The 25,261-nt window shown below is 42.9% G+C and overlaps 1 protein-coding gene across 1 annotated transcript in view; it reads right to left on the bottom strand.

Moving 5' to 3' along the window:
• The window catches only part of LOC126295016 (uncharacterized), a 169,109-nt gene that overhangs the window by 76,875 nt on the left and 66,973 nt on the right, over nucleotides 1-25,261 (bottom strand). The window contains exon 2 of the mRNA XM_049987268.1: nucleotides 22,255-22,366. Coding sequence (XP_049843225.1) covers nucleotides 22,255-22,366 — 112 coding nt within the window. The remainder of the gene's footprint in view (nucleotides 1-22,254; nucleotides 22,367-25,261) is intronic.

Here is a 25,261-nt window from a genome sequence, read left to right as displayed (position 1 = left end):
ACTGAAATTGAGAGTAGAATAGCAAAAGCTGAAAGTCTTAACTCTGTTTTCAAATGTCTCTTTACAAAGGAAAATTCAGGAGAATTCCACCAATTTCAAAGATGAATGAAATAAGAATTAGTGTCAGTGGTGTTAACAAACAGCTGAAATCGTTGAAATTGAACAAAGCTCCAGGCTCTGATGTAACCGCTTTCAAATTCTATACAGGATATGCAGCTGAGTTAGGTCCTCTTCTTACTGTAACCTATTGTAGATATCTCTAGTCGGTTACAGGCCCTAGATTACACTTTATGTTTCCAAGTCATAAAAGCATAGTTATCAAAATACACTTTGCTCCACTTCAGTCCTGTCAGCCTATCAGTACAAAAAGAAGCATGATAGTGATGTAATAAAACCATTAAGATGATCAGATGTGTTTTGCAAGCAAAGAAAATGTTGTAGAAGGCAGAACACCTAAAGAGCCTTTTTTTTCAAATTTGCGCTTTCGGGAGTATTAATGTTGGTTATTTTTTATATTCAACTGTGTTTTCTCAGTTCTTGTAATTTTTTATGTTCCAGATTTTTTATTTTCATTTCATACATTGTGCAACTATAAATACATGTTCTGCAAACATTCTAAAGCTTTGTTTCTTAACTCATGGATATGGTGAATTTAATCATATGAGGTTGAAAGTTTAGATTGTAAAATGAAAAAAGTAGCATCCATTTTAATATTAATAATATAAAGAAAGTATTTTAGATATATAATTCAAAATGGTTAGCAGTACATTAAAATAGCAAAGTAATTTATTTTAAAAATATTAATTACATAACTATCAGTTGCTTGAGGTATAATAAAGTTTGTGCACTTCTTGTAAAATTTAGTTGCTTAGTCACAAAACGTGTCCTGTCTCACTGAATTAATAACATAAAAAACCTTGCTATTTCAGAATTTTGTTCCCTCTTGGAAAAATTTCTGAAGATACGCAAAAGTATTCAACAAGCTCCCATCTAACATAAAGCAAAAAACTGGGAATCCCAGTCAGTTCAAAAGAAGATAGAAAACTTACCTCAATAGCCACTTCTTGTATAAATTATCTAAATGTCTATATTCAAGGCCTGAAAATTTCTGTTTGCTACAGTGCTAGTAGCAATCTGCACAGTAAAGAAGTAATGTACTGAAAAAAGGACACAGTATTTACAGTTGCATGCAACTATTTTCTTTGAAAAACACCAGTGATAGCAAGTAAATTTTAAGCCACCAGTATGAGATCAAACTAGTGATGCAACAGTATTTTTGAAGTAGCGGCTTTCTTTCTGAATTACGTGACTAAATTTAACTGGCATTAGCATTTGTAATGTCAGGTAGTATGGTTATGTATTATTGTTGGTACAGGGTGGTATTTGGACCAAATTTCTGTGATTTGCTTGTCTGTGCTTTACGTATGCCTTAATTCATTTCATATCCCTGTGGAGCCCCCTTCTTCTTTGGTCTACAGAACATAAAGTTTTTTGGTCTATGGAACATGATGGATGAATGACTGAATGAATGAATAAACTGATTGGATACCTAACCAAACACAGATAGTTACAAGCAAAGATGGGTACATCATCTGAGAATTCGATACATCAGTACTGTGTGAGCCCTAATATGTCTCCAAACATTATGGTGTGCAATTGTAGGAGCTCAGTTAGTGTTCCTTGTGACCTCCTTGACATGGTTCAAATATGTGTCCAGCAAGTATTGGCAGTGATTTCTGGAGAACTGCTGTGAATGTGTTGTGAATCAGCTTCGTCTCACATGTACTGTATCAGTGGCACACCAGGAGAGTGTGTGGTTGCAGAAAGCAGTGAAAAGCATCATTCTTCTGAGGTTCCTGCACTTTCCTCACTGCTTGTGTTTAGGAATTGCCCTGCTGATGTATGACACCCACAGTTGCTAAGTATAACAGCAGCTTGGGCTGTCTAATTACTCTGATCTACATCTATATCTACACTTGACAAATCAAGGGTAAAGTATAATGTGCCTACAACACTAGCTCAGGGCACTCCCAAAGTTAATTTTACAGCTGTTAATTTTGTCCCATTAACAAGAACAAGGTGAAAATTGTCTACAAAGGCATCCAGGATTCAGTCACAGAAACTACTTCCAATACTCAGTAAGAAATGTAGATATTGGTATTCAAATTTCTCTTGATACTTAGGAGAGATAATCTCCTGTTGTATCCAGTGCCAGCCCAAACCTTCACTCTTTTAATTCAGGCAATTGAATTATTAAGTGTGACAGCCTAAGAAGCATGTACTCAAGATCCCACAACTCAGTGTGCTGTACCCTATATGTCCTCTCTGCTGTGCTACAGAGTTTCATGTTGGTTGTAGGAAGACAAGCTGGAAGGGGCAGACAGAAAGAAACAGTTGGCTCAGTCACACCTCTTGCTGTCTACTTCTGAGGCAGGTAAAGCGTGCTTCATTAGGCCACACATTGAGCTCAGGACACACGGTTTTCTGATCAGCCAGAGGGTACTTAACATTGTAGCAGTTATTAGAGTGTTTGATACATTCATATTTCAGCACACAACATTTTAACTGATTGTAGTTCACATTCATACAGAAGGGTAGGGATTAGTTTACCAGCTGATCAGCCCTTTAATATAGCTGATGGTGAGGTGGTAAATGTGTGGCTTTTCAATCATAGTACATTGTCTGACTTTCTCTTTAAATTGTTAGGGAGAAGGTTTTAAGTTTTATCTGGGTTGCTTCCACTTTTTCAGTTTAGCTGATGGGTAACCCACAGTTTCATGATTTATTTTACCTGCATTTCTTCAATAGATGAACTAGAATTTTAACAGTACAGTTAAATGTCACGTCACATTCCGCATCACAGCACATTCTGCTTGACACACACACACACACACACACACACACACACACACACACACACACACACATTTTTTTTCTTTTTGCACTTTTTGCACTTTTTTTGACAGCTCTTCATGAGCTAACCTGGGTGTAAAGTTCTCATTACTGGTCACACATATTCCTGTACAACTCATTCAACCATCATGTTTTCAATAGTTACTCAGTTCCATGTTCTGTATCTCAGGAATCTGTCAACTAATACATATACATGAATGCAACAACTTGTAGGGATTACGAATGGAACAGTCACATTATTTGAAAGAGAGTGTTCCAGTCAACATTGTCAAAAGCTTTCTCTAAGTCTACAAATGTTAGAAAGGTAGGTTTACCTTTCCTAAATCTTTCTTCTAAGATAAGGCATAAGATTAGTATTGCCTCACGTGTTCCAACATTTCTACAGAGTCCAAACTGATCTCCCCCGAGGTTGACTTCTACCAGTTTTTCCATTCGTTTGTAAAGAATTCGTGTTAGTACTTTGCAGCTGTGACATTAAACTGATAGTTTAGTAATTTTCACATTTGTCTACACCTGCTTTCTTTGGGATTGAAATTATTATATTCTTCTTGAAGTCTGAGGGTATTTTGCCTGTCTCATACATCTTGCTCACCAGTTGGTAGAGTTTTGTCAGGACTGGCTCTCCCAAAGGCGTTAGTAGTTTTAATGGAATGTTGTCTACTCCCGGGCCCTCGTTTCAACTCTGGTCTTTCAGTGCTCTGTCAAATTCTTCATGCAGTATCGTATCTCCCATTTCATCTTCATCTTCATCTACATCCTCTTCCATTTCCATAATATTGTCCTCAAGTACATCGCCCTTGTATAGACCTTCCATATACTCCTTCCACCTTTCTGCTTTCCCTTCTCTGCTTAGAACTGGGTTTCCATCTGAGCTCATGGTATTCATACAAGTGATTCTCTTTTCTAGAAAGGTCGCTTTAATTTTCCTGTTGGCAGTATCTATCTTACCCCTAGTGAGATAAGCCTCTACATCCTTATATTTATCGTCTAGCCATCCCTGCTTAGCCATTTTGCACTTCCTGTTGATCTCATTTTTGAGACGTTTGTATTCCTTTTTGCCTGCTTCATTTACTGCAGTTTTATATTTTCTCCTTTCATCAATTAAATTCAATATTTCTTCTGTTACCCAAGGATTTCTACCAGCCCTCGTCTCTTCACCTATTTGATCCTCTGCTGCCTTCACTACTTCATCCCTCAAAGCTACCCATTCTTCTTCTACAGTATTTCTTTCCCCATTACTGTCAATTGTTCTCTTATGCTCTCCCTGAAGCTCTCTACAACCTCTGGTTTAGTCAGTTCATCCAGGTCTGATCTCCTTAAATTCCCAGCTTTTTGCAGTTTCTTCAGTTTTAATCTACAGTTCATAACCAATAGATTGTGGTCAGAATCCACATCTGTCCCTGGAAATGTCTTTCAATTGAAAACCTGGTTCCTAAATCTCTGTCTTACCATTATATAATCTATCTGATGCCTTTTAGTATCTCCAGGGTTCTTCCATGTATACGACCTTCTTTCATGATTCTTGAAACAAGTGTTAGCTATGATTAAGTTATGCTCTTTGCAAAATTGTAATAGGTGGCTTCCTCTTTCATTTCTTATCCCCAATCCTTATTCACCTACTATGTTTCCTTCTCTCTCTTTTCCTACTCTCGAATTCCAGTCACCCATGACTATTAAATTTTCATCTTTCTTCACTTCCTGAAAAATTTCTTTTATCTCATCGTACATTTCATCAATTTCTTCATCATCTGCAGAGCTAGTTGGCATATAAAGTTGTACTACTGTAGTAGGCGTGGGCTTCGTGTCTATCTTGGCAACAATAATGCGTTCACTATGCTGTTTGTAGTAGCTTACCCGCACTCCTATTTTTTTATTCATTATTCAACCTACTCCTGCATTACCCCTATTTGATTTTGTATTTATAACCCTGTATTCACCTGACCAAAACTCTTGTTCCTCGTGCCACCGAACTTCACTAATTCCCACTATATCTAACTTTAACCTATCCATTTCCCTTTTTAAATATTCTAACCTACCTGGCCTATTAACGGGTCTGACGTTCCATGCTCCAATCTGTAGAATGCCAGTTTTCTTTCTCCTGATAATGACGTACTCTCGAGTAGTCCCTGACTGGAGATCCGAATGGGGGACTATTTTACCTCCAGAATATTTTACCGGAGAGGGCGCCATCATCATTTAATAATACAGTAAAGCTGCATCTCCTTGGGAAAAATTATGGCTCTAGTTTCTCCTTGGTTTCAGCCATTCGCAGTACCAGCACAGCAAGGCCATTTTGGTTAGTGTTACAAGGCCAGATCAGTCAATCATCTAGAATGTTGCCCCTGCAAGAACTGAAAATGCTGCTGCTCCTCTTCAGGAACCACACGTTTGTCTGGCCTCTCAACAGATATCCCTCCATTGTGGTTACACCTACAGCGTGGCCATCTGAAACACTGAGGCACGCAAGCCTCCCCACAAACAGCAAGGTCCATGGTTCATAACTACACGTAATTTTACATCTTCATTGTCAAAGCAGGTCTGTGTTGACGATTTATATGAATCTGGCACTGATATATGGAGAGTTGAAATTGCTGCTTCTGTGCCATAGGAGTGTTTTACAGCTTTAGAGGGATTGTCGTACCTTTGTGACAGGTTTCTCTTTATCGTCAGTTGAGGTGGCGGGATTACGGAAGTGTCCGATTCCACCCATATCCTTTGACTCGTGACGTAAGGGTGTTGTTTGTCACGTCATTACACCGTGGAGTTTATGGGTTGGTTGTGTGTGTAGATGTCATCTTGTTGTGTTTGATGGTCCCTCTAGTAGTCTGTGTGTATGTGCTTAGTGTAATGTGTTGTATTGCGATTATTTGAGCTCTGGTTTAGGATGTAAGTATAAGAATTTTGGTGTCAGAATGGAAAATTTTTAGATCTTCGGTGCACTGCTTAAAAAGAAAATGCTACAGGACAGACTGAATAAAAGTATGCTGTCTTTCCTCTTTGTCGGCCAGTAAAGGGGAAGGATTTCTAAGTGCAAAGCAGGCAGTACTGACATTTTTAGGTTGTGCCAAGAAGGCGAACACTCTGATCAAATGTTCCAACAGTAATTAAACTTCATTCTAGGCAACTGATTCCTCTTTTTTTGCTATTTGGCGGTCATAGTCTCATCACTATTTACTGCCTGAGGCTAATGTAAGATTATTCGCACAAGATCAGATATTGGTACCACATCCATCTGCAGAGATGCATGTCACAACTACAATGTGGTGTGTAATGTCATGGTGAGGGTGGATGTTTTTGAGTATGTCTGTGTTTGTAGTTGGTGTCATGTAGTATTTGGTGCCACTCTCTCATGCTGGATGTTTGTTAGTGAGTTGTTTGACATGAATTGAATGTTTCAGATGGCTGTTGGAAGAATTTGTGCTGGCATTCTGAAGAGTTACTTTGAATTTGCATATTGTGGCTGATGGATTCAGATTTAAATTTTTGTTTGTTCTTCATTTGTGTATAAGATACAGATATTTGTGAGTAGGTGATTACATGTTGCAATGGGTGACGATATCATAGCTATGTCAGAGTTCCTATAGTTAGTTGGACTGATGGTGAAGAGTTTTGGTTTTTTACTTCTTTTGTGTGTGTGGGGGGGGGGGGGGGGGGGTCAAGTGCTTCTGTGTTTTTTGTTATATATTCTGTGTATGGTATGAGTTTCTTGAGTATAGTTGTTTGTATATATTGAAACTGGTGATGTATTTGGAAAATAGTGATGATGCAACATTCCATAATTTTCTGGTGTTCCTTGTTTGAGTGTTGTCATTGTGTTGGATTGTGTTTGGTAGGTATCATGGCTATTGATGTACCATCGTTGGTAAGAAATCATTTCTGTAGTTGATCGTGTGAGCATGATTTGGTTTGTTGTATTGTGGACTTTGCTTTAGCCAGAGTAAGTGAAAGTGTGGATAATGGATTTTAGAATTTTAGAGGCGGTTTTTTTGTACAGTGGGGTTCATATTTTGCTGCCATATAGGTCAAGTGAAATTTGTGTCATCGAGTTTTGGATTTGTGTCCCAGTTCATGGTATCTAGGGCTTTGTTTGAGCTATATGGATGAAGTAAAATTCGCAACACAATGTTTTAGAGTTGTATGTTTTTTCCTGGTATGGAGGGCTTTGTTGGAAATACATAGGTCAGGTGAAAATTGTGGTGTTAAGTTTCTGAGTTGTATATGGGTTATTGGTATTGTGGGCTTCATTTCAGATCTATAGACCATGCAAAAATTACAACACACATAGTTTTCATTTTTGCAATTCTTTTGTGTTAAATTTTAAAGATTTTGTGCACTTGGTTTTTGGATGAATATTTGTTTTGTAGTGATATCATTGTTCTTACTGTCATATATTTCATTTGTCCCCATCAGAAACCCACTTCTTCATTCACTAGCCTTTTAAGTTTCATTCTGTTGCTGGTGTTAAATATCACATGTTATTCATGTTTGCTCGCTGGTGTAGTAAGTGGCTTCATGGTCACCATATTGTACATTTCTGAAATGGATATGTACACCATGTTGATGACATTACTACTTAAAACACTCGATTCAAGTCATGACCTTCAGTTATGCCACTCTATTTTTATAATAGCTACAGCAGAGATCCCTTTATATAGACTCATTTTGTTTTTCAGATATGGTTTGTGTGTGTTTTGAACACTTAAAAGTAATACTATGTTCCAAGGATCATTGGTCCGCTTCTATCAAAATGGTGTATTTTACATTGGTGGATCCTGTAGTTATAGCAAGATGGGAGAACGAAACATGTGCACATTGAATGTGGTGAGAAGTATGTACAGTTCACACCTGGCCACAGCTGCCTAACTCCAACAAAGCTGCAAACATGCAATAAGTATGTACCATCTGATAATGGTGATACAAAACTAGTCATGGTAAATAAAGATTGAAAAATAATGGAAAAGGTGGCCAGTTGCTGTAATTTATGAAAACCTTTATTCATCACACTCACATTGTCCCACATATATGAGGGATAGACCTTAAAGTTTTAAAACTGTGTTGGTTAATGTCAGAATATATTAGTAGGGAAATAACATAAAACCTTTGTGGCTTTTGTTGAATGTTTTTATGAGCCTTTGGAAGATTGAGTGACAAATGATTACTATGTTTTGTTCTAAACTTTTATTATAATAACTTAGTGGATGAAAAACAACTGGTATCACAGGGTTGCTGGTTGTATACAACATTCCACATACTTAGACTGCACAACAGCAGCACACACAATGCAAATGGAGCAAAACATATGCTCAGATTATTTTTACTAACGTCGTCGTCAGCATCAGTGGGAAGTTCATCAGTAGGGGTGGTGGACAGGGCAACAGTTGGCTCTCCACTTTCTGTATCCTACTACTCCAGAGAAAATCGTGTGGTGCCTAAAAGTCAGTAGTTATTGCGAGCACATTGCTGCCAGCCAGATGGCACCCTGCACCACGGGGTGTACAGGAAGAAAACACACACACCAACCTATATGTAACGGAATACTGAAGAGTGCGATAACACCCTTATAGTCGCATCTGCCCTTGCAATTTCATTTCTATGACTTCTTTTATTTAATATTATTGTATGTAGTATTTAATTTTGCCCAAATCTTTTTTATTATATTATTCTATAATGTGAACCTTATTTGTTTATTTCTGGAGAATATGTTGGCACCAGTGTGAGCCAAAGACATTCTTGTGTGAAAGGTAGAGAGTCGGACATTGTTAAGGTGACTGTTGGAGTGAGTTAGTTGGACTGTTGTGGGGAGAGCGTGTTTTTTGTGAGGTGGACTGTTGATGGGAGTACGGAAGGAAGTCTGTCGTCTTATATGGAGAGTATCTATAAATAGTATGTGATATGAAGATGGAAATTATTGTGAAAAAGTTAAATTAACAAAAATGAAGAATCAATAGTAAAACAAAAAGCGAGTACCAGTTTTCATTACCACACAAAGACCCGGACCTAATATTAACAATGTTAGATGGATGGAACGCACCATGGCGAGAATCAAGACAATGAGACCAAATTCAGCATCTAAATGTAAGGTATTTTAATTAGTTTTAGTATTCTGTGATGTATCATTCTTTTGTCTAAATATTAAGCTTAACATCGTCTGTTGTAGATACCGACCACCCAAGCTGGCGGGGTATCGTCAATTGATCATCATAATCTCAGGGTTTGAAATAGCATTTAAATGAATTGAAATTTTGTCGCTTGATATTTGATTTTCTCCCTGGACGAAAGAGGGTACATTACAAAGCGGATAGCTGCCACCATCCTGTGCAGAGGAATGGGGTGCTAAAAACACTGGTGCACAGGGCACACACCATCTCTGATGCAGAGAGTCTGCCCCAAGGACTGGTACATCTCAAAACTGCATTCCACAAAAACGGGTACTCGGAACGGCAGATCAGATGTGCTCTCCACCCCTCCTCTACCGTACAGCGTGTGGAGACAGAGGAAGTCACAGAGAAAGAGATAGCCACTGCCTATATACCGTATACTCGCACACTATCGGGAAAAATAGGACGAATATTGAGGAAACACTGAGCAGGAGCTGTCTTTTGCCCACCAAATAAAACGCAAGCATTATTGGGAAGTGTAAAAGACAATCTCTGTTTGTGGAAGGCCGGCATATACCAGATTCCGTGTCAGTGTGGGAAGTCTAACATTGGACATACAGTGCGCACCATTGAAGATCATTGCCGAGAACATCAGAGGCACACTGGACTTGGGTACCCCAACAAGTAGCCGCTCATATGACTCTGTTCATCTGAAAACCACAAAGTGGACTACCAACATACCAGGGTCTTGGCACAGACATCTAAGCGTCGTTAGAGAGGCTATTGAAATTCGTACCAAGCAGAGACTCAGCAACCGAGATTGCGGCTACAACTTCCGCAGGGCATGAGAACCCGCATTGAGTCTAATTAAAAAGACACTCAGCAAAGGAAACAAACAGACGACTCGGGCAGACGTGGCAATTATACCTATGCCACCAGAGATGCCAACGCCAGTGTCTCACCGACCGCTGACACGCGGGCACGGAGCGTGGAGAGAACGCATCGTGAGGGGAGGTGATTTAAGATGGCCGCCCATCCTCACGAGCTCAGTTCGTCAGCACACATGATGATGCCGACATGTCTGATCGGCGAAATATTGTGCCTGTTGGACACTATGGACTTACAATACACCTGTGGACTGTTTGAGCAAGAAGTACGCTGGGAGAAACTGAAGAATCACATGACAATTTCTGCTAGTCAGCAACTTGAACATGCATTTATCTCTTATTGTGAGACAATATTCCATTTAGTTTTAGGTTTGCCATCAGATGTTAATTTCAAGCAATCTGAACATGAATTGGATGAAGAAATACTGAATTTTCATCTCTCCTGGAAAACTTATCAAAGACTCACTGTGCACCTGTTTATAATATTCAAACAATGGAAAATCCAGGATGGAATGTAATGAAATGAAGTCATGTGGCTAATGCCTCCCGTCACGTAGACGGTTTGATGGGTGCAGGTGTTTCAAGTTGATGCCACTTTGGCGACCTTTAAATCAATGGGGAGGAAATGATGAAGATTAGGACAACACAACACCCACTCCCTGAGCAGAGAAAATCTCCGACTAGCCGGGAATAGAACCCGGGCTCAGAGGATTGACATTCTGTCGCTCTGACCATTCAGCTACTGGGGGCAGACGTGGAATGTAATAATATTGTGAAAAGCAGAGTTGCTTCTCACCATATAGTGGAGATACTGAGTTGCAAATAGGCACAACAAAAAGTTTTTTGCCAGTAAGGTGTTCGTCAGAATTAGATGACAAACACACACATACATGCTCATGCAAATACAAATCACACACAAGACTGCTGTCTCGAGCAACTGAGGCCACACTGTGAGGAGCACCACCAGTGCATGATGGGGGTGGTGACTGGGTGGGGATAAGGAGCAGGCTGGGGCGGGGAGGGGGAGGGATAGTAGGGTATGGGTGGTGGACAGTGACATGCTGTTGGGGAGTGCTCAGGGATGAGATGGATAGAGGCAGCGTAGAGGGAGGGGGAGGGATAGTGGGAAAGGAGAGAAGTTAAAAGACTGGGTGCGATGGAGGAATGAGGGCAGTGTAGTGCTGGAATGGGAACTGAGAAGGGGTTGGATGGGAGAGGACAATGACTGATTAACTTTGAGGCTAGGAGGTTTATGAGAATGTAGGATATATTGCCGGGAAATTTTCCACCCTGCACAATTCAGAAAAGCTGATTTTGGTGGGAAGGGTCTATATGTCACAGGCTGTCAAGCAGTCATTGAAATGAAAGATCTCGTGTTTGGCAGTGTGCTCAGCAACAAGGCAGTCCAATTGTTTCTTGACCACAGTTTGTTGGTCACCATTCAGGCAGACAAACAGCTTATTGGTCATCATTCCCACATAGAATGCAGCTGAGCTTGTAGATCACATGGCTGGCTTCACAGTTAGCCCTGCCTTTGATGGGATAGCTGATGTTTGTGACCTGACTGGTATAAGTGGTGGTGGGAGGATGTAAAGGACAGGTCTTATATCTAGGTCTAATACAGTGGTATGATCCATGAGGTAAGAGGTTGTGTAGAGGTGGATGAGTTACTGTGTGGGTTCTGTGGACAGCAGAAAACCACTTTGGGAGGGGAGGGAAGGAGAGTGGGCAGGGAATTTCTCATTTCAGGGCACAAGAAGAGGCAGTCGCAACCCTGGCGGAGAATGTAATTCAGTTGCTCCAGTCCTGGGTGGTGCTGAACTATGAGGGGATACTTCTCTGTGGCCAGATGGTGGGACTTTGGGAGGTGGTGGGAGACTGGAAACATAAAGCGCATGAGATTTGTTTTTGTGCAATGTTGGAGGATAATTACAGTTTGTGAAGACTTCAGTGACACCCTCAGCATGTTTTGAGAGGGACTGATGCAGATACAACCTCCAGGAGTGGCTAGTCTGTGTGGAAGGGACTTCTTGATAAGGAAGCTATATTTGGCTGAATATTTGTGACAGTCTTTTTGTTCTGCCTATCTGCATCTCTTTTATATGGTGAGTAGCAACTCTCCTTTTAATGATATTGGTATGTTTAGAATGAGGTATAATGAGCCAATTATAACACATTCAGCTAATGATACACAGCTTGTTATTTGTCATCTGTCCAGTTCTTTTTCCTTGATTTTTCCACACATCACCTCTTCTCTGCTTCTGACTTCAGATTGATCAGTCTGTGAGAGCATATAATGGGCTATAAAAATGAACACTATTTACAACAGTTTCTTCTAGTAATAATCAGTTTGGTTTGACCTTTTGTATGTGACATGATCTTGAAGAAGTAAAACAATCTCCATTATGGATTTGTTATAATGACCTGTTTTATATGTCTTTTGTCAGTTATGTCCTTGCTCGCCACAACCACCCAAAGAGACTGATCAAAGAAATTGATCTTATGAATTTCTGTGTGTTGGAGGAATGGGGAGGTAGAGGGATCTGCGGGTATAGATTTATCATTGAGCCAATATAACAGAATTTAAAAATAATTTGATAGTAATCAATGAAATCAAAATATTTTGTGATTGACTCTGCATGGGATCTGAACCCTGTCACATTCATCTTCTGTCGTAATATATTTGGTTGCACGGATAAGAAAAAACTTCTGAAACAGTACACGACATGAAAGCCCCATGTATAACCGGCAGTCAAATGGAAACAAAACTAATTGAAGAGTTAAGTTAACTGTGTATTATTTAAGAAGTAATCACCATAGTTGTGAATACATTTATGCCACTGTGAGATACTTGGTCAATCCCTTCACAGATAAATGTTTGTGGTTGCCTACAGAACCATGACTGTACTCATGTGAGCACCTCTTGGTGTGAAGCAAATGGATGGCCAAGAATGTCTTTCTTCAGCACTTTAAAAAATATGGAAATAACATGGGGAGAGTTTGGGACTGTATGGAGGTTGTGTGAAGGTTTCCCAGCAAAAGTTGGCAGCATAGTTGAAACATTCGTTACTTCTTTAGTTGCTTTTATATGGATGTTATATGGCAAACTGGATAGAGGGATTGCAGAGGATCACTTCGGATTTTGAAGAGGAAAAGGAACAAGAGATGCTATTGGCCTGTTACAAACTATAGGGGAAAGATATATGAAACATGATAGTGAAATCTCTGCTGTTTTTATAAATTTAGAAAAGGCTTTTGACAGTGTTCAGTGGAACAAGTTGATGGGTATTTTGAAGAGATTTACACCAGAAAGTAAGGATGAGGATTGGAAATGAAATGTCAGAAGGAAGCAGCATTGGATGAGGTGTTAGATAAAGTTGTTGCGTTTCCTCACTGTTGTTTAATGCATACCTTGAAGAGATTATTGCGAAAAGCTTAGATGGGAAAAGAGGTATATCTATTGGTGGAAAAAGGATAGAGTGTATCAGATTTGCTGATGACATGGTTTAGTGGCAGAAAGTGAGCGGACAGTGAATAACATGCTGAAAGATCAGAATGAAGCTTGTGTGGAATATGGGATGCAAATAAACACAGCAAAAACAAAGAATATGGTCATCAGTACCAGACGCAGACTGTCCAATATTAAAATAGGACATTCTACCATTAGCCAAGTAAATGAACTTAAATATCTTAGAAGCACAATAACTGGAGGACTCAAACCTCCGCCGGGACCAGCCGCAACAGTCCAAGACTGCAGTGCCTCAGACCGCTCTGCTAATCCCGCGCGGCAAAACGTTAAAATATAGAGCATGGAGAAACTGTGTGATTGTGCAACTGTTACGTTCATCTGTTGCAGTTTATGTGACGAGCAAATGTGTTTTCATCATTTCCTTGAGAGTGATTACACTCACATTCTGATGAACACCTAAATTGGATAAGGAGGCACACCTCACTCACTTACCAAGTGTACAAATTAGGTGTGTTGGTAAGAGATTCCTGTCATGTGACACAAGTATTTTCACTAGTGGTGTGTATGACATACCAGATGTGTTTCATGGCAGAGGGCTTGGTTGACTTGTTGCCTTGTCATCAAAGGTTTGCGGTTCCCATTCGAAAGCCGCTACATTTCGGTTGCTAATAGAGTAGTTGTGTAGAATCAGCTGTCGTTATAGGTCCCTTCCTTACAGCTCACTGTTGTAAACAGGCGTTACACCACAACACAGGACAAATTTGAATACAGAGCGACTCTCTATTGCATGTCTTGTCCTTCGAGCGTCCAATAGTTCTATTTTGCGTTTTTTTCTTAAGATTGGCATAGGTCCTCCTTGTTCTCATGCTTCATCTGCATCCAAGTTTTAACAGGCTGTTCACTGGGTCATCTTACCACTAAATCTGCCGGACGTGCGATTTGGAGTTTTCCTTGTCAGTGAGATATATTTATTAACAGGTTTATGTTGACAAGGTCGGTCCACAGATGTCGCTGCATGTTGCGCATCCTGTATCGACGATACAAGCACCTTCATTTGAGAAAATACCAGATTTCTCCAGTAGTACAGGGATGGAACTGCTTTAAGCAGCGTCACGCGCAAGAATCAGGCAGTTCCCATTTGAATAGCGAAATAGCGAGCTGGTGATTCTTTCTAAATGTAATCCGAAGAACTAGAACGCGTCAGTAATGTTTGAAGTGTTTACTGCGGGTATATATAGCGTGAAGACTATAGTGACGTGTACACTCTCCTGCGGTACTCCACAAGGTTACCGACCTTCGGTTGTGCCATTCCAGCACTAATCAAAGCGCTAGTTTTTCAGGTGCCAGCCAGCCAGCCAGCCAGCCAGAGGTACAGCTGAGCAGAATCAGCTGCTGCAGCAGCAGCTGCTGCTGCTGCAGCGCCATTCCTGCCAGTCATCGTCGGCCTCAGCTTCTGCGCCAGCAGTGTGGGACTCTGGTCGTCGTCTGTCTTCATCCGTCTTCATCTGTCCCAAGTTTTTTCCTTCTTCTTCTTCCCCTTTCCTTTTTGTCCTGTGTCTTTTTGTTTATCCTTGTCGTCATGTCAGGCCCCACCACCACCATGACCACTACCACCACAGCCACAGTTTACACGTCCCCCTCTGCCGCCACCACCACCAGTACATGGTGAGCCCAGTCACACCCCCCCCTCTTTCCATCCCTCCTCTTCTCACTCTCCCTTCGCCTTCGCTTTTTGTCGCCCCCTCTCCATTTTCTTCCTGCTGCTCCTCTCCCTCTGATCCTTTCCCCCCACTCCACCAGCCTGTCACTGCAGCTCCAGCTGGGGTGGTGGCCCGTAGGGCCACTGCCCACACCCAACTCTCCCCATCGCCTTCGCCATCACTGCCACCACTGTCACGTTCACCGTCACCATCTCTGGCGCCGTCTGCTGCGTCCAAGCCAGGACCTGCCCGTTCCCGCCACCTCCCTATAGCTCCCATCCCTCATATCACCACCCAGCCTTCTCCCGCCGTTAAACGCCCTAGTGGCCCCGCCACCTCCTCCGCTCCCAAAAAGGCCCTGCCCCGTCCTCCTTCCCCCTCCCAGGATGCCAAGGATGTCTCCCCACCTGCCCCTGCTCCCTCCGCTTCCTCCTCCTCCTCCCCCCCTTCTTTATACAAATACCTCCTCTCTCATCCAGATCCTTCCATTCTCGAGGCCCGGAATCTCTCCCTCCTCCTCTGTCAACACGTCCCTGGTGCCCCCATCTCTCCCCTCACTCCCAGACGGGATTCCGTTCTCATCTCCTCCCCCAGCCCTACCATCCATACTGACATCCTCTCCCACCTCACCATCACCTGTTTTGGCCGCAACGTTTCCCTCACCCCTGCTCTTTCTCCATCTCCAACCCGCCAACCCCAACCCCCGTGTTGCCCGCCGACCCACACCGCTGTGACCACTCGGCTCAGTCCGTCGATCACGGAGGACACGGAGGAGGAGGTGTTGGCGGAGCTCAAGGCGCATCCCACACTGGAGGTGCGGGCGGTCCGCCGCATTTTCAACTCAGCCTGCCCCACCCCACCCACTTTATGTGGGTTTTCTTCGAGGACACCCCTTCCATTGACCATCTCTTGAAGGAGGGTGCCCTTTTCTTCAACCAGCGCTATAAGGTCGACCCTTCCCATTCCCCTCCTCAATCCCTGCACTGCCAGAGGTGTCTGCGCTATAGCGCATACCCAACAGCTGAGTGCCGCGAGGCCCCCAACTGCACTTTCTCCATGCGTGCCCTAACCTGCAAACCCCCCCCCCCAGCAGATGGTTAGACACTGGACTCGCACTCGGGAGGACGACGGTTTAATCCCAAGTCCGGCCATCATGATTTAGGTTTTCCGTGATTTCCCTATATTTCTCCAGGCAAATGCCGGTATGGTTCCTTTGAAAGGGCACGGAGGACTTCCTTCCCCGTTCTTCCCTAATCTGATGAGACCGATGACCTTGCTGTCTGGTCTCCTTCCCCCAACCAACCAACCAACCCCCAGCTGAGGACACATCATCAGGTTCCTCACCATTGTCTTACTAAACGTCCACAATTTCCAGCTCCCTCACACCCTCCAACAGGTCTCCCTCATTTTCCACTTGAAAATGTATGCCACCTACTCCAACAACCAGGCCCATTTCACCTTCTCCCATCTTGACACCCTTGTCTAAATCCCTGTCATGGTGCGACAGCACCTTATCCTATTCTACCACATCCGCTGCCTTCCCCCCAACAAGAACCTCTTCCTGCACACCCTTGCCACCCACCACGTGAACCCTTCCTCCTCAATGAAACGTTCCTCCAACCCCACCACATTGACTACACATTGCCCTACCTCCTTCACCGCTCCGATAATCCTCTCCCGATTGAGCGTGGCGGAGTTGCCATTGGTCACCACCGCCAGATCCCAGTTCGGCTCCAACCTCTCGTTCCCGACCCCACTGAATACCTGATCCTTAGTCTCCTCTTCCCTGGTTTTACCGTTACCTGCGCCACCATCTATGCCCGCCCTAACGTCCCCATTCCCTACAACTTCCTCTCCCACATTGACCGTACCTTCTCCTCCTACGTGATCGCCGCCGACCTCAACATCCATAGTCCTTCCGCCGCCCAGTTACGGCGGTGGCATCAGTTCCTCTCCTCCCTTCAAGGGGACCTCACCCCATCCCCCAGCACAGCCGTCCCAAATCCAACTCCACTCCCGATGTTATCCTTTCCTAATCTAACCTCCTTGGCCGCATAACGGTGGATGTCCTGGAGCCTATAGGTAGCGACCATCTCCGTGTCCTCCTCACCATTTCCGATGGTCGTCGCCCCCACCCCGACCCTCGTCATGACCCTCCCTCAAAGTACATCCATGACTATTCCCGTGCCAACTGGAATGCCTACCGGGATACCCTCTCCACCCAGGTTGATAGCCAACCCTTCACCTACCACCACCCTTATGACGTAACCCATGCTGCCACCTTTCTCCAGCAGACCTCGTCTGAGGCCATGGAGGCCCACGTCCCTACTGTCGCCATCCACCCCCACTGTCCTACCTTACACCCACAGGCCGCCCTCCTCCTCCATGAATCCTGTCGTCTCTACCATGCCTACTTCCACACGCGTGACCCGGACACATGATGATGCCACTGGCAACTCTGGCAACACATTCGTAATTTCCTCGCGGCCAAGAAACGCCGGGACTGGCGGCAGACATGCACCAGTTTAAATGCTATCCTGCCTATCAACTCATCCAAGTTCTGGTCCGCCTTCCGTCGCCTTACTGGAACTAAACCCTCCCCCTACGATCCTCTTCTCCATGATGATCACCCCTTCCCTGACTCCCTTATTAAGGCCAATCACTTTGCCTCCTACCTCTCTGATGTATTTTCGATCCCCGACGATCCCCAGTTCGATTACTCCATCTTCCTGGATGTCAGCAATCGAACTGACACCTCTGTCCCTCCCCTCGTGCCAGGTTTCCAGTACTTGGACACCATTGCACACACGGAACTCAATGCCCCTATCACTACACAGGATCTCATTGCTACACTCCACACCAAACCCAACACCGCTCCTGGTCACGATCGTGTCACCTACCGTCACCTTCGTGAAGCTCCTGTCTCTTTCCTCTCCACCCTAGCCAGGCTCTACAATGTAGCCCTGTCCACCGGTTACTACCCCGACCTGAGGAACACCTCCCGTATCCTCATGTTCCTTAAACCTGGTAAACCGCCGTATGCCGTCGCCTCCTACCGTCCCATCAGCCTTACCTCGGTCTTCAGCAAGGTCCTGGAATCTATCCTCACCTGCAGAATCCACCAGCATCTCTGCTAGCACCACCTCCTTCCCATTACCCAGTGTGGCTTTCGGCCATCCTTCTCTTCCGACGACCTTCTCCTTCACCTCACTCATCTCCTATCCAAACAGCTTAATTCCTGTTGCTCTTCAATCTTCCTCTCACTGAACCTCAAACATGCTTCACCTCACTCATCTCTTCTCCGAACAGCTTAATTCCCATCACTCTTGAATCTTCCTCTCCCTGGACATCGAACGTGCTTATGACCGCGTATGGCATTCCGATCTCCTCTTCAAGCTCCAAACCTTTGGCCTTCAATTAATTACATCCGTCTGATTGGCTCCTTTCTCTCCTGCCGTCCTTCCTATGTCACCATCCATAACATGGATTCCTACACCTTTTTTCCTTCTGCCAGTGTGACCCAAGGCTCTGTCCTATCTCACCTTCTGTACCTTTTATATATGGCGGACATACCATCGCTGTCACCCCCCGTCCACCATCTCCAGTTTGCCGATGACACCGCCTTCCTGGCCCTTGCCCCCACCCAGTAGTGCTCCCAACACCTTCTCCAATCCCATCTTGAACGGTTCACTGCTTGGTGCAACCAGTGGTTGCTCAAGGTCAATCCCTCCAAAACCCAGGTGAAGATTGTAGGCAAAACCACCCCTTCCTTCCGCCTCCTTGACTTCTATCTCACCGTCTATGGCCGCCCTATCGCCCTCACCCCCACCCTCAAGTACCTTGGCGTCACCCTCGACTGTCAACTCTCCTGGACCACACATCTCCGGACAATCCAAGCCAAGGCACGCTCCCGACTCTGTCTCCTCAAGCTCCTTTCTGGCTGTACGTGGGGTCTTGACCCCTCCACCATATTCCACACCTATAAATCCCTCACCCGCACTATCCTTTGTTATGCCCATCTGGCATGGGTCTCCACCCCTCCTACCTTTTACAAATCCCTCCAAATCCTTGAACGCCATGCTCTTCGCCTCGCCTATCGCATCCGTCTCCCCTCCCTCACACGGATCCAGTATGATCTCATTCCATTCCCCCACCTCCTCCTTTTCCTTGAGAGGGTATGGATCCTGTACGCCTCCCGCAAACTCGACCCTCCTCACCCGCTTGTCTCGCCCATCCTCTCCCGCCCCCGCCTTTATTCCCCCGTCCCACCCGGTCTCCATCTCTCCACCCTCCTTACCCTCTCCCAAGGTGTCTTCCGCCAGCTCCCCCTCACTGATGATGTCCTCCTTCCCTCCATATACCCCTCCTACCAACTTTGATCCTCCTTTCCTCTTCCTGTGTCTGTTCCTTTGGGCACCCTCCCTCCCTCCTCCCTTTCTTCCCACTCCTCCCCCGGGCTTCCCCTCCCCTGACCCTCTACTCCTCCTTCCATTTCCTCAGCCACTGGCGTCTTTGTTCTCCCCTCTCCACTCCCCCCTCCCTCCCGCCCTTCTTTCCCTCTCGGCAGGTCCCCGGACTCGCACATGCTATGTGGACTTTCACGCGCCGGAGATCATTGCCATTAGTGTCTCGTGTGTGCCGTCATGTTTAGTGTTCAGTGTTCACCGTTGCACTCCATAGTTCACTTGTGCCAGACTGGACCTGTTCTGCAGATTAATTTTTACTTATGATGATGGCAGACTAACATGCTAATACTAGCAAAGAATTGTTCTCCTTGTGAAAATAATTAATTTACTGACTGGACAAAAATATATACAAAAACTTGTCAGCCACACAGCAGGAGCAGCACTAATTATATATTTACTGATGAACATAAAAGACTATTCCCCTAATTTTATGAGATTGGGGTTTCACAGAGAATTTGTGATAACAAATTGATTTCTGAAAGTATTTGTATGGAGTGTAGCCATGTATGGAAGTGAAACATGGACGAGAACTAGTTTGGACAAGAAGAGAATAGAAGCTTTCGAAATGTGGTGCTACAGAAGAATGCTGAAGATTAGATGGGTAGATCACATAACTAATGAGGAAGTATTGAATAGGATTGGGGAGAAGAGGAGTTTGTGGCACAACTTGACTAGAAGAAGGGATCAGTTGGTAGGACATGTTCTGAGGCATCAAGAAATCACCAATTTAGTATTAGAGGGCAGCATGGAGGGTAAAAATTGTAGAGGGAGACCAAGAGATGACTACACTAAGCAGATTCAGAAGGATGTAGATTGCAGAACGTACTGGGAGATGAAGAAGCTTGCACAAGATAGAGTAGCATGGAGAGCTGCATCAAACCAGTCTCAGGACTGAAGACCATAACAACGACAGCATATGTGTCTCGAGTAAGTTTTCTTTCATCACTACACTCTTCCCAAGAACATAACCATGAGATGAAGCACTGTAAGAATTTTTGTGTGTGACAGGATTTACTAGTCACTGGTTCTTGGAAAATATTTCTTAACCTCTGTCACTTGAGTAATGTTTTTACATTTACAATATTCCACCAACAATTTATTATTTTTATGAATGTTGCAGTACTTTCCCAGTTGCTAATTGCTTTCTTTGAACCAAATGTGTCCAAAGCAACAACTGTCATATCATTGAAAATACGCAACACTAACTTGACATTTTGGCGCTCAGTTGAGTTAGAAAATAGAGACTTCAAAGTTGAGGAACTGCCATATTGCAGTAGTTCATCTTTTTCTATCAAGTGCAATTCTTTCAGTGCTCCAACACAAGACAAACCTCCCTTCACACTGTCACTGAAGTCAGGAAAACACAAGATCTGCTCCTTTTGGTTAAACTAGTTATTGCATATACACTTCAAAATATGGACAGTGTCCACAAAATAATACAATGGGCTATTTGGAGAAGACTGTACAGGGTGATCGTACTTTACTTTCACATCTGGAGGAGTAGAAAACTTATGACACTGCTTTCTTATGAACTGCATTATTGTCTGCTACTATACCAACCACCTCAAATCCAACTGCTTCTAATTTAAGAATGACTGCTTTAATGTAAGAGAACAGAACATCACCCTGAATAGTATGAACTGGCAGAATAGATACAACATCCTTGTAAGGCGATTCCATGCTCTGAACCATAAAAACATAGGTGCTGGTTGGACACAAAATTTTTTCAGTGTTAAAGGCACATACTACAACATTTCCAGCTTTGTAATCAAGATGAGACTTCAGATGAGTTTCATCCATCAACAGGAGCACAGTTTTATCATCTGAGGATAAACTACATACTTTATTTGTGATGTAGCTCATAAACTGATGACCCTGTTGCTCAATGATGGGATTTGTTGAGAGTTTACTACAAAGCCTTGAAAGGGTGTTAGGATTAGGCATAGAAAAACAGTCAGTGTTCCTCAAAAATTTGTAAGCATGTACTAATGACCACATTATCATGGAGGTAGTATCATACCTAAATTGAGTTGAACTTCTGCACTTCAAGACTGAAATCTGTTCCTTCAAAAATGTAATTTTAGTTTCGTTTCCTGGCAACTTCTCTAATAAATTTTGCAATAACTGGTCAATTAAAGACAAAATGTTATCCACAGGAGCCTCAGAACTATTATACAGAAGATAAATGTTCTTAAGAACATCACTTACCACCTGTATGTTACTTACTTTCATGGGAAATTTCATGTTTCCAATACATTTCACTTCAATATCATTATTGAAGACACTGAGTAATAAATCAGTGCTTATAACTACTTGGCAAAAAATTCTTGGGTAAGGACTATGATTTAGTAACACTATGCTCACACTGTCAGATTTGTTTATCACTACCCAGTCACTGTGGTTTTCACACTCACTCAACTTTGTTCTCATTTGTTCTAAACTATCGAACGATATTGCATCAATCATTTTCGCATGTGTGTCCACACTTTCTTGGATAGCAAATCGAAGAGCACTTTTTCCTAAACGCCCCCTACGAATTTCTGGGTCCTCTCGTACTGCAGTTTGATGACTCGACAAGTAAGATGGGCAGCCAGGCAACTTCGATGGGATAGCATCTGAAAAATTAATAACAAAGTATGAAACCGATCTCACAGCATATAAGTGAAATACAGATAGTTCTTATGCCACTGTACTTTACTAAGAGCGTGTTACGTAACTCACCTTTTCTCAAGCGTCGACGATCCAACGGTGCTGTCAAGAGTATACCAGTTTTCGGGTCATACATGCTGGTACTGCTTACAATATCGTCCTTGTTCAAATGCAGTTCACATGTCTAAAAACAAGCATACAGTATGAGATTATAAATACATTCTTCTGTTTACTGTATTTTGTTCAGGTGGACTACATTTCAAGCAACTACCACACACTAACCAAACAAATACACTGATACCTACAACAGAGTTCTTAAATGGTGTCCAGCCTCGTCAGATGGAAAATAAAATACACTGACTTTAGGTCCATTATTGTAATTGCCCGTGCAATTCGGCATACAACAGCTTCGGGGCATCGTCAGTGAGTATAGATCAAATAACTACTCACGAAATGCACAGAATACAATATGGATATGCTACGAATCACTTGTGTCGGTATCTAGCTTCTCAGACGTCACAGGCTCACGATATGAGGCCTTATTTCTATGTGGCATTGACGCAAAGCGTGTATCTTCTCTGCGACTCGGCGCTGCAGTCTGACGCCGAAATAGCTCCCATTCCCGCCGCTGAGCGGCGCTAATGGTAGCTCAGTATAAAAACTCGGCGCATCGATCTGTCGCCGAAATAAATCCCTTTCCCGCCGCTGAAAGGCGCCACTGGTAGCTCAGTGTTACAACGCCGTGTAGAATTTAAAAATAGAGAAAGCGCAAATAATTGCTGAATGTAAAACAGGAAATTATAATTCACATATATATTGTTGATTGTATTTACTATTACGGAAACATATGCCATGACTGAAGGACCAGGAAAACATCTCTACTCATTCAAATCACCAAATCGTGCGTCTATATAAAATAGTTTGTACGCTCACCTGTGCTGCGCTGTACATTGCCAGCTTCCATTCTGATATGTTCAACAATTTTTGGAGGGTCAACGAGCCCTATAAACAGGACAATCAGAGCTGAAATCATTATATGTCATTGATATTCGTTTGCGGCCCGATATTTGCAAAGAAACTATCATGAGATTTTTGCATGATCATGTAGGTAAAATTGTCAATTTTACAATGAATTAAGAATGCTTCGATATTAGGCATAGAATTGTTAAGGCTTGCAGTTAAAAAGTAGAAGCCGCGGTGAATTTGCGTTTCCTGCAAGTTACATCATACCCTGCTTTGTATCATGGGCAGAACAAATACTACATTATTTTTTAAACTGGAAGTGATCTGTCTGCAGTCTCGAGAAAACGGATTCTATAAAAACCACTCCGTCATGAAAGTACGTGCCAAAGAAAAAACCAGAAAGAATTAGGCATAAGGCCGACATATCTCACAAACTGTTCGAGCTTTCAGAACCAGATTTTTGACAAATGATAGCACACAAAGATCAGAGTATTTTGCCATATTATTATTATGCGAAACTTTCACATCTGGTGCGACAATGAAGCAACTAAGATTTTTTCAATGCAATAATGTAATTCTTAAGGACCATCCATATCCGGTGAAACGAGAATTTCTGTGGGTTTTCTGACAAAATAAGTAAAGATTTTTGGCGTTTATGCTATTCTGAGAATGGGTTGTTTTTTAATCTGTTGACCTGACTTGCCCTCAGTTGCTAGTTTAATAACACTCTGTTTCATGATTCTGTCGCAATTTCAACTGTATTAGAATGTTAGTGAGATGAATATTTGTAAACTAATCTGTGTTTCGACAAAAGAAGCTGTGTTTAACATGGCAACAAGAGAAGTTATGTATTACTCAAAACTGGTCATAGTTCTTTGTGAATCCATCTCTCCTCTACTACCTACTTGGTATGACTGACAACTAGAGACGTGACCAGTGGTGTAACATTTCCAATGGCTTCTTCTTTCAGCATTTTAGCCTCATGGAGCATATTCTCAGTCGCTTTTAAAGTAGCGTGATATGGATAAAGGAAGATTAAACTATGTCCTTTGGCGTCAGCCAGATTGTCACCCTGGTACTGTGGGGCTTTCTGCTCGTACAGCATTTAAAGCTCCATTAACTTCACCTTATGCATGCTATGTTCAACTCTATCCAGTGGAATATTTCTTTGTACTTAGAACCAAATATCCACTTTCATCTACTGCGTTGTTGTAGCTTTATCCTTGACAACAGAGTGGTATGGCTCAGCGTCCACTATTATTCTCGAATTCAGAGACATATTTGGCAGCAGAACATTATTTTCACTGCCAGTGAATGTGTTTCTTGAACGTCCATTTTTATTGTGAATATTGAGTTTTCAGACATACTGCACTGTTGTCATTAACACAGCACTGGCACAAAACACTCATTCACAGTACCTGACGACTATAGAACACTTCAACGCCAGAAGATATCACTTCACAACGAGAGCTAATGAACATTGGTGCCTCTGATGCGTGACACCACTTCGTATTGTTTGCCGTCGGCGTGGCAACAGGGGCGTTTTACCAACCGAATTGCTGGTAGCGTGGTAGGCAAAGATGGCTCGGCTCGCCTTAGCTCTTACTTGGGCAACGGCGTCTCGTCCTCGATGCTGAGCCAAACGTCAAAAGTCGCAACTAATTTTAAATGCACAATAGTCTCTCTTATGACGATTACATGCATCTTCCATTTACGTGGGCAGTAAAACGTTGCACACACGTGGGCGGTGCAGTTGTCTCATCAATTATTAATCCCCATCTGTCCAAACCATGCCCGAGCAAAGCCTAATAGTGCACCATCATCTATAAAAACGTAAAAGTCAACAAACATTGCTGGAATTCCCCCATCAATTGTTTAAAGAACGGTTCATAAAACCGACGATGATAGCAAACATAGTTGATTTTACGAGACCTACATTCAATTTTGAAACATCAGAAAAAAGCACGCCGCAATGTTTTTATTTTTAAGTATCCCAGCAGAAGAGCGTAAGTTGTGTGTGGTCAGAGATAAACACGAACAACCAGAAATAGTTATCTATTTCCTCACAAATCTACTCACATTTCTAACGTTAAGTTACTCTTCGCGCAAAGATACC

This window comes from Schistocerca gregaria, chromosome 11 (assembly GCF_023897955.1).
Source record: "Schistocerca gregaria isolate iqSchGreg1 chromosome 11, iqSchGreg1.2, whole genome shotgun sequence".
Lineage (NCBI taxonomy): Eukaryota > Metazoa > Arthropoda > Insecta > Orthoptera > Acrididae > Schistocerca > Schistocerca gregaria.
Note: the sequence above shows the minus strand (reverse complement) of the source record. Positions and strands in the feature narration are given on the sequence as shown.